Source organism: Pseudorasbora parva, unplaced genomic scaffold, assembly GCF_024679245.1.
Source record: "Pseudorasbora parva isolate DD20220531a unplaced genomic scaffold, ASM2467924v1 scaffold_86, whole genome shotgun sequence".
Taxonomy (NCBI): domain Eukaryota; kingdom Metazoa; phylum Chordata; class Actinopteri; order Cypriniformes; family Gobionidae; genus Pseudorasbora; species Pseudorasbora parva.
The window spans coordinates 45,001-55,394 of NW_027125121.1; the positions used below are offsets into that span (position 1 = coordinate 45,001).

General features: G+C 42.4%; 1 protein-coding gene across 1 annotated transcript in view; it reads left to right on the forward strand.

Moving 5' to 3' along the window:
- The window catches only part of LOC137068544 (zinc finger protein 536-like), a gene marked incomplete at its 3' end in the record, with an annotated part of 31,411 nt that extends 21,020 nt beyond the window's left edge, over window positions 1-10,391 (forward strand). Inside the window, exon 3 of the mRNA XM_067437358.1 lies at window positions 8,912-10,391. Coding sequence (XP_067293459.1) covers window positions 8,912-10,391 — 1,480 coding nt within the window. The remainder of the gene's footprint in view (window positions 1-8,911) is intronic.
- Window positions 10,392-10,394: the final 3 nt, after the last annotated feature.

A 10,394-nucleotide genomic window follows, 5' to 3' on the forward strand; every position in this document is an offset into this window, starting at 1 on the left:
CTCTCTCTCTCTCTCTCTCTCTCTCTCTCTCTCTCTCTGATCCTGCTGGGATCTGTGGCCTCACCATTTCCGATAAAGCCTGATAAATAAACATGTGCCCTGATCTCCCTGAGGTCCTCCACCCTTTCTCCAGAGTCCACCCATTCCACACACACTTCCTCCCTTCACAATTAGCCCACAATAAAACACTCTTTTCTCTTAATAAAGAGAGGCTTTTTAACATACACTCACCCTCCACAGTCTTCCTCTTCTGCTTAGCAGTGATGGAGCGACCGTGGAGGGAAGAAACACATAGTAGGCCTATCTCGTCTTACCATTCACAGACGAACAATAGAGCTGACAAAAAAAAATCCAAATAAAACGATGTAAAATAAGAAAATATATTTGTAACATATACAAAGAGTCGCAAGCATTTCCAGTCAACTCTGACTTCCTGATGGCTTTGATAAGATTAGTGGCTTTCTTAAACAGGATGTGAGAGGGCTGCTTTTTAAAAAACATGCTTTATGGACAGAGAATGCTTGCATAACTGTGCGTCTCCACATAGGCTTTCTCACAAAAGAGAAACTTTCTCTCAGTTTAGCTCAGGGAGTTTATCAAAGTGACAGAATAAAGAAGATTTAACATCAGCCATATTAAAAAGACATGCAGCGGTTCAATATTTAAAAAGTCCATTTACCACGACAGAAGTGCTTTTTCATTCAAGAGCATATGGCTACGGTACCTGTTTATAGTCTTATCGTCTTTCTTTCTGTGTGTTTGGGGCGAAAAGGAAAGACAAAAAAGGCGATATTTTCAAAAGACATTGAAGAATCATTCAATTAACAGCGGCATGATGTAAAATAATTACTTGACTTGCCTTCCTTAATGAGTATCTCTAATTAGCCATACATTTGTTTTCTGAAAACTCCAAACTACAGGCTGCGGTTATGAAGAGCTGGTAAGTATGTTGAAGTAGCGGCAGATTTTTCTCTCCTGTACTGTCTGTCTTGACGTTGAGCGGCTTGGAGGCACCATTTGTGGCCGATGTATGCACACATGCAGCATTAAACACTCAGGAACATCGAGTCACATCTCTCTCTTTCTCTCGCTTTGTCTTTTCTCCTTTTTTCCCTCTTTTATTTTAATTAGCCATGCAACAATTAAAAGATTCACAAACTAAATTGAACCTTGTCTCCCTCTCCTCTCGACTCGATTTCAGCACCTGTCAAAACAACACCCCTTGTTGGAGTCATTATGCAAAACTCATACGCACAAAACCAGCATGTGCGAGAAGAAAACAGCAATTATTTCTGATATTCACTTATTTGGGGGTTACATTGACATTTAAGTTTTCCACAAAGGTAATCTTTGTTCGCCGCAGCTGAGAGGTAAGAGAGAGTGTCGAGAGAAAACAGACTGTCACCTTCAGACAGTCAATTAATTGATTGTGATACAGCTTCATATCATATTTAGTCAGGTCATCTTTGGTGTCCTTAAATGAAAGACTAAAAAAGGCTTTTTTTGTCCAGACAATTAAAGGCAATAGGTGTCAGTGAAGTTTCGGACCACTTTGACTTGACTTTTAAAGAGAAAAATAGTTCTTCAAAATATCTTATTTCGTGTTTTAAGTTTGGAACGACATGAGGGTGTGCGAATAATGATAGAACCACCATTTTTTGGTGAACTGTCCCTTTAAAAGTTCAGAGCTTGATACAACAGTGGCAGCTTTGGTGCATGGATGTAGCGCTCTTTCCCGACAATAGAGGTCTGGTCTGATCTGATTTTTTTTTAATGATTTCTGGTTGTATCTGGCAGTATTGTCCTGCTGTCCTGAGCAGGAGGAAAGATGATGTAAGGCTTGGATGATGGCCCTTTTGCCCATCGCCACACTGTGTTCATTGTTTTTCAGCTTTTCTGTGCTGAGGTGCAGTCATGCGTGATGACTGGTTCGACCATGACTCGCTCAGCTTTGCCACCAAGACACATCCCTGTGTTTCTAATGGAACTGCCGAAAGAGCCTCAGGTCAGACAGGGTTAAAAAAAAAAAAAAGTTTTTCTGTAGTGACTGCCACCTCATGTACAATTGCTATTTCTCCGGGTGGAAACCACAAGGGAAAGTTTTCAAGATGAATTGTCACGCGTTGACCTTTAGTGAAGTATGTTTTATGCTGTTTTAGCCTTCAGTGCTGGTCACTTGACTTGGTTTCTTTCTTTCTTTGAGAGTGAGGTGAACAGTCTAGCGCTTTTCTTTGTGACTGTCTCGATCTTTATTCACAGACCCCCTCTAACCCACCTCTGCAATTTAACAAATGCTCAGTTATCCATCTTTTTTCCCTTCTCACAGTCTGAGATCTACAGGCAGGAGGCTCGACACGCTGTGACTACCATTGTACCTCGCTCACACACGCATGCACGCACACACAGAGCACATCTGCTGGTCTTCGGGATAATGCTGCAAATGTTTAACATAAAGGGAGGCTTTGAGCTTCAGGCCGGCTCTGGATGATGATGATGAGGATGAGGATGCAGCGGGCCAGGACAATGAACTGTGGGAATTCTTTGCTCTCCCACTGATCTTCCCTCCCCTGGCATCCCAACAAGCCTGTCAGACACACAGGATAAAAGGAGCAGCATTTTTCTCTCTGCTCATCCTTTCGTGGGCTCATACTGATCTGTAGAGATGAGCTGAAAGCTGAACTACCTGTTGAAATGTTCTCTTAAGACGCTCTCAATGACATATTGTGCGAGACAGACACCGGCAGAGACTGAGAGAGTTTTGCGGGTTGAGCTAACAGAAGGTAGAACCGAGGAGAGAGGAAGGCTAAGCAACAAATGCGTATTTCTAACTGTAACAATTCGTCTGTGGTGGCGTCGCAACCTATGAACTAGGTATAATTAGGTCACTTACTGTCTAACCACAAATAAGAAAACAACCTGCATCATGCAGCGAGCTGTTTGCTGGATGAGAACGAGTTCGTCCTTTCAGGCTGCGTGCGTTTCTTCTGTTTGATTCAGTTTCGGTCTTGTGCTGGGAACCTTTGCTTAATGCCTCATTACAGCCACTAATAATCCAGTTCAGTCAAAGAGCATCGGGAGGAAGAAAAACAAGCCACGTTTTATTGGATTAATTAGAACTATTCTGAAGACCACCTGCAACAGACTAAACACGAGCAGAGAAAGAGAGAGAGAAGGACAGATCGGACCTGGCTGATAAGCGTGGAATGATTTTAACTATCGCTATCGGTTTATGATTTTGTTATTGTACATTTCTGGCCATATTCCCATAAGTGCATAACATGCAGTGCTGTTTCCATTCATTAAATATGCAGCATATGGCAGCCATTTTCAAACACCAAAGAGTTCATTCCTTTTTGTTTTATACGGGGGCCGATAATGATTCAGAGGAAATAAAACTGACTTTTGCACTTTCTGTAAATAATGATTGATTAATCAATAACGATGACCTCTTTCATAATTAATTAATCAGCTACTGCATAGTAATTAGTCAATGGATTTTGGTCGATAAAGCTTCACAATAACAGAGCAGCTAATGGCCTTGCGATCTATATTTTTTATTTTCATTTCAACTCGCAAATACTTTGACTTCGGTTTGTTTTACTTGTCAGTGGCTTTTCCCCCTTGAAACTACCATTTTCTGTTAACATACACATACTTTTTCCCAAACAAGGATGCAGAAGGACACCAAAATTATGTTATATTAAGACGCAAAGCCCGAAAGGGCCAGATCTGCTCTGTGTTATTTGATTTAGGGCTTGAACATGCTGTGTAATCTAGAACATTTAAGGATTAGATGGGTTTTATGTCCTCTTTGAGGTTAGCTGTACACTTAAAAACTCTTTGTTCAGAGCCCCTTCAAGGCTAAAGCTTACTTGCGTGTTAGTGAGTTTGTGTGAATGTATGTGTGTTTTATATGGAACCTTGATTCTGCCCTCCGTGTTGATTTGTGAGAAGCCACTAGAGGATCAGCTCAAGGACGTGAACGCGCACAGGTACCTCAAGTTTAATGTAATATTTTGTCGCTACAGTGGCCCTAATTTAGTCGCGTTCACCTTGCCGTCCCAAAATCAAAGCCTGGCCCTCCCGAAAGCAATCTAAATGCCAGATAATGCAACGCACATTCATGCACTCTGCAAAACTTACTGCAGGCTCTATCAGAAACCACAATCAGTTGAAATATCTTAGAAATACCTTTGTTTAACATCAGTGCATCACACTTGCCACTTGCATCACACTTGCCACAAAGTGCACTGCTGTGTTTGCGTTTCTACTAGCAGATACTGCTATATACTCGTACAGTTGCTTGACATGATGTTGAGGCAGAAATCAAACAATGTGTTCCCTGGTGTTAACAACAATGGCCCTGCTTGACAAAGCAAAGATAAGAAGAGAAGGACAGAAGTCTGATGGTGGCATTTGCACCCTATAATTAAGATGTGGTTTGCAGAGCTTGCAAAAGTGAACAGAATGTGATGTAAAGAGAGGTATAGATAAGACATAAAATCCGGTTGTTTTGCCATGTTGCTTGAAAGGCTCAGTATTAACCACAGACTGTAAAGCTGCATGCCACTGGGCCCTGTGTGACAGTGCACTAAAGGAAGTCTCAGTGGCTTTTCAAGAGACACGGCGGCGGTGCACGCGTTAATTAGAGCACGCTGCTGCTGTTACGCTACGTGTGACAGGTAGTATCAGGCCACTGAGACTCGATCGTTTCGTCTAGCTCCTGGCTAACCTAACTGCCCCAGCCCGAAGAGAGAGAGAGAGGGGGAGAGGAGGGGGGAGAGGGAGACGGGGGTCTGGGACAAGGAGCCACCACCGTGTTTGCTGTCAGGCCTACATGCTGTGGGCCACGACTCAATGGCACTGATCCAAATAGGTGAGGCATTAGCATTTCTAACAGAGGAAAGATTGGCAGTGAGAAACTTTGCAGGGCATCCTACAAATGCAGATAACAGAGACATGCATCGTTGAAGAAATACTGAAAAGCAGAACGCTGAAACCTTAAATGCTCTGTGGATTTATGAAATAGGGGTGTTTTAACTTGACTCCTAGGTATAGTTGCAAATGAAAAATCACATGGAAATAGGAAGAACTGCGTTATGCATAACCTTTTTTGATCTTCTGAATTAAAATAACAGTGAGTGCATTTTTGACAAAATGCCCTCCAAATGTGCTTGCTGCTCTGCAGATTTGGTTCGGAGGCATTTTCAGATATGCATTAAGCATGCTGGTGTTTAAGAGCAGATGTATTTAGATTTTAATGACTTTGTTTCGTTTGAGATAAGGCTTTTGGCTTGGAGTTTCTGCTAATTATACTGTGGAAAATATGCACTTTACTGATAATTGTTCCGTAGTGATGCCTCCCTTAAAGTATTCCCAGTATCAAATTTATTTATTAATGTATTCATTTCTTTATTTATTTATAGATGCTCTCTAAAATATTGCAGACTGTGTGTGTTATTGTTTGCGGGTGTATGCGTGTTAGGCGTCTATGTTCACATATGAATTTAATACTTTGTCTGCCTCTGCAGAAAGAGTGTTTGTGTGTGTGTGTGTGTGACACCTCTTTAACCATATGAAATGTCCTTTTTAATCAGAAAAAAAAGGAAATGACTTGGGAGCAAGGAAGGCATATTAATGCACTTAATTTGCATATAGTCGTCAGACGAGGCTATGTTCAAAAACAAACTGGATTCGTCAGTTCATTTCACATTGTTCCTTTGTCTATCTGCCTTTGTTATATGTTAAAGATAAAGAAGGAAATCAAATTGAAGAAAAGGGCAAGCAGTTATCTCTCCAAATGAGCAACTGCTCATCATGCCTTGCTTAAATCGTAGATTTCTATTGCAGAAAGCAGGCTGGCCACGTTCAAAAAGGGCCTCGTCTGATATCTGCCAGGATTTGCTGCGACGTCGACAAAAGCAATTTGAACATCTCGCTACCGAAAGAAACTCCAAAGTCATAAGGCGTCGTGCTAAACCCAAACATCACCCAGCATTTTTAGGCCTTTGTCTGAAGACCGTTGCTTTAATTAGATGACCTGGCAGAGCGAACCGTCCGTGATTTATATTTGTCTTGCATTTACTCCTGTATTACATTTTGCTGAATATCAAAAATCCTCACAGAACTGCTTAGCCATGTATAATTTGCAGCGCACGTGCTTACACGCGTGAGTGTGTTTATAACACACCCAGTCTTTAAATACATAATACACCTACAGTGTATTGTTCACATCCAGATTCCAGCATTTTTTTCTTTTAAATTCCTCGGAGTTATAGCTCTGGACAAAAGAGGAATGGCATTCAGCAGCAGCCCACAGTGTGTTTAGCAGCGACTGGAAGTGGCCTCAGTGTTTTTATTCATGTTGGAGAGATAAGACTGCAACCGACATGGTGTAGGAAGAGCAAATAGCTAAAGAACAGGCAGCCCTTATTAGAGTTCTTATGAGAGCATCAGCAAATATGTGCTTCAAGCCCACTGCCTTCCACTGTAGACTGTGTGTGTGTGTGTGTGTGTGTGTGTGTGTGTGTGTGTGTGTGTGTGTGTGTGTGTGTGTGTGTGTGTGTGTGTGTGTGTGTGTGTGTGTGTGTGTGTGTGTGTGTGTGTGTGTGTGTGTGTGTGTGTGTGTGTGTGTGTGTGTGTGTGTGTGTGTGTGTGTGTGTGTGTGTGTGTGTGTGTGTGTGTGTGTGTGTGTGTGTGTGTGTGTGCTAGTTTGATAGTCTTTTTGTATTTGTCTCCGCAAGTGCACTTTTTTTTTGCTTGTACCATCCAATAGGTTCATCATTGTCAGAATTGCTGATGCTTGTCAACAAAGAAATAATTTATTTGTTTCCTAATGCATTGGGTCATGTGAAAAGAAAAGAAAAAATGCACAGGAGCTATCCAACTGCCACGAGGTAACGTGAAATATAATATGTCAGCATCCCATAGACTGCAGGTGCTGAGTCATTAGGTAGTCCCTCTCTAATAAGTAAACTGGGTCAATCTGCACCATTTAAAAGGTTTATTAATGACCAAAGGGTGTGGGTTCCCCGGCTCAGAACACCCTTCCTGAGGCAACGAGTGTGTGAGAAAGACAAACCAGCATGTGTTTCCAAACAATGTAGAGAAAAGAGAAAGTTCTCGCCTCCTTCGTTCTGGTTGTAGTTTCCTGACTATCTGCTCTTGCCACTGACTCTGTTAAAATGACCACAGTGCATTTATTTCCCATTCATAATCATGTGTTAAAGCGCACAGCCACTGTTACCAGGCAGCATACTAATCAGCTTAATGAGATATTATACAATATTTTGTTGACCAAAGCAAAACTCACTTTATTGTTTCTGAAGCTTGACCCTGTCAGTTGCAGGGGAATGCAGCAACATCATTATCCTTGCTTAAGATGGTGAATAGCATGCTAAATAAGCACTAGCTATCCAGATGACAACAGGCACTGTTCATGTATTAGTTTTAGTCTGATGGTTCATTGGGCCACTCTGTGGCCATTTTAAAAAACTGGGAAGCCTCTGATACTTTGGGAACCCTTTCAATAACGCCAACTGTTGTTTTCTTCTCATCGGAAGCCATACGAGAGTGAGAGAACAGAGAGAGGGGAAAAAAAAGAAGGTGAACACAGAATGATTTGCATCAAACGTAATGTGCCTCTTAATGGAAAATTACGCCAAGACAAGTGTCGCAGCAGTGAGATAAGGGCTTGTGTTTACTGGAGTAACCCCTTGGTTTTAAGTGCTATTGTTAATATCATAATTGTAGTATTGCGGCAGCTTCATGACAATACCATTGCTCCGTTTCATTAAGGCGTGTAATTGGAGGGATTCTGATAGGATGGGACCAAGTAGCTTAATTATGCGGCGCCTTGCCGTGTTTACTGGGTAATTATTGCCTCCAAAATTGTGTTACTGTTTGAGAAAAAGTTCTGAGAGTTGCAGCTTCTCTCCCCAAGTGTGAGAGTACATGTAGTACTTCATAAATCAGAGGGAGATGAACTCACTCTTTTTTTTCTTCACACTTGTCACTGAAGTGCAGTCATCGTTGTTAACCATTTCCTCGCACCATACTCAGACTGCTGACACACAAAGGGATACTCAAGAATGAACCGAATTAACTGCCGTATGGTGTGATTTCCTTTGCCAGACAATGCAGTATACAATCTAAGACATAGATCCACACAAAAGAGTGTATCTACCGTTTTGTTTCCAATCCTACACCCTCTTCAGCAAAAAAAATGAAACGCCTTTGTGTCTGCACTAATGCCTAAGACAGACTTGACACTGTGATACTATTTAACTCGGAAATATGACCACACTATACAGTATCTCAAAAGGTATATGAGAAAAGGTCTTTATTTTTTATGAAATCTGAGTGCAGAGAGTGGATGTTCGTCATAAACAGTTCTCAATGGTAAAGGACAATGGTAAAGTTAAGAGTGTGCAGCAAACTTTTCTGTCCAAAACATTGCACCTTTACTTCTATTGTTGAATTTTTTTACTATGTACATGATGTTCCCCATATCATTTTACTTTTATTTATATTTTATGCAGTCTTTTTTTCTGTTGGTTGTGCACAGTGATGATACAACAAGTGAATTGGTGATGCCTTAAAGGGATAGTTCACCCAAAAGTGAATATTTAATTTGTTCCGAATCTGTATGAGTTTCTTTCTCCTGTTAAACACAAAATAAGACATTTTTATGAATGCTGGTAATCAGACTGTTGACGGTAGCTATTGACTTCAATGGTAGGAAAAAAAATGTCAATGGCTAAAAAAGGGTGAGTAAATGATGGCATTTATTTTTTGTAAAATATCCCTTTAAGGCTATAAAGAGGGTTATTATTATTTTTTATTTTTTGTGTGTGACTGCATACCATTGAATAGTGGACTCAATACCTGTTCTGTGTCTTTTCTCCTTTAGGATGGAGGACTCTAGTTTGTGCCTTGGTGTATCCTCGGTGGTCCCGGATGCTGACACCCATCTCAGCAACGCAGTACTTAATGGCCGCTACCCAATCAGTCAGAAACTGCATCAGCTGACTGCTCAGCTGGGTCATGCCTTTCCTGAACTACAGAGTCGCCAACAGATCCCAGAGGAAAAGGCAGCCACGCCGCTGGATGAAAAAACGCATGCTGCCTTAGCTAGTCAGCCAATAAGCAGTCAGATGGCTTTACTGGCCAACCAGCTTAACCGTGACATGGAAGTGGGAGCCCTGAGTGGTCTCAATGGTCGTGTTGATTTGCAACAATTTCTTAATGGACAGAACTTAGGAATCATGTCCCAGATGAATGATATAGAAGATGATGCCCGCAAGAACCGTAAATACCCCTGTCCACTATGTGGCAAGCGGTTTCGCTTCAACAGCATTCTGTCTCTTCATATGCGAACACACACTGGAGAGAAGCCCTTCAAATGCCCCTATTGTGATCACCGAGCTGCTCAAAAGGGTAACCTGAAGATTCACCTCCGCACCCATAAACTGGGAAATCTCGGTAAGGGGCGTGGTCGTGTACGGGAGGAAAACAGGCTTCTTCATGAACTAGAAGAGAGAGCTATTTTACGTGATAAGCAACTGAGGAACAGTTTGCTGCAGCCATCTCAGCCTCTTCCACCCCACTTGGGTATCCAGAGTCACAACCAGCAACAGCCTGGTTCTGCCTGTGGCCTGCTCACTCCAACCAGTATTGGCGGTTCGCCTGATGGACTGACCCAGCCGTCTGCCTCACCTAAGCCTGCAGGTACCAACCTGCAAGATGAGCAAGCCCTCAACCCAGCCCAAGGATTCCGGTGCACTTTTTGCAAGGGTAAATTCAAGAAGCGTGAGGAGCTAGAACGCCACATTCGCATACTTCATAAGCCCTACAAGTGTACCCTGTGTGAATTTGCTGCTTCCCAGGAGGAGGACCTCATCAGCCATGTGGAGAAAACCCATATCACAGCTGAATCAGCCCAGGGACAGGGTACAGGAGCTGGCGGGGGAGAGAAGCCCGCCAATGAATTTCGCTGTGAGGTTTGTGGCCAGGTCTTCAGTCAAGCTTGGTTTCTGAAAGGCCACATGCGGAAACACAAGGACTCCTTTGAACATTGCTGCCAGATCTGTGGACGTCGTTTCAAGGAACCCTGGTTCCTGAAGAATCACATGAAGGTGCATCTAAACAAGCTAGCCATAAAGAATAAGCCCCCTGTTGGTGGAGGTGCTGATGAAGATGGACCCTCTGTGAACAGCATGAGCAGCCTAGCTCAAGAAGCCCATGCCAACCTGTATTCACGATACATTTCTTGTCTGCAAAGTGGCTTCCTTACACCCGACAAACAAGGCCTTGCTGAACAGCAGCACCAGATGCTGGCCAAGGCTGGTATAGCTATGAAGGAAAAAGAAATGCTTGGAAAGCTCCTGAGCCCA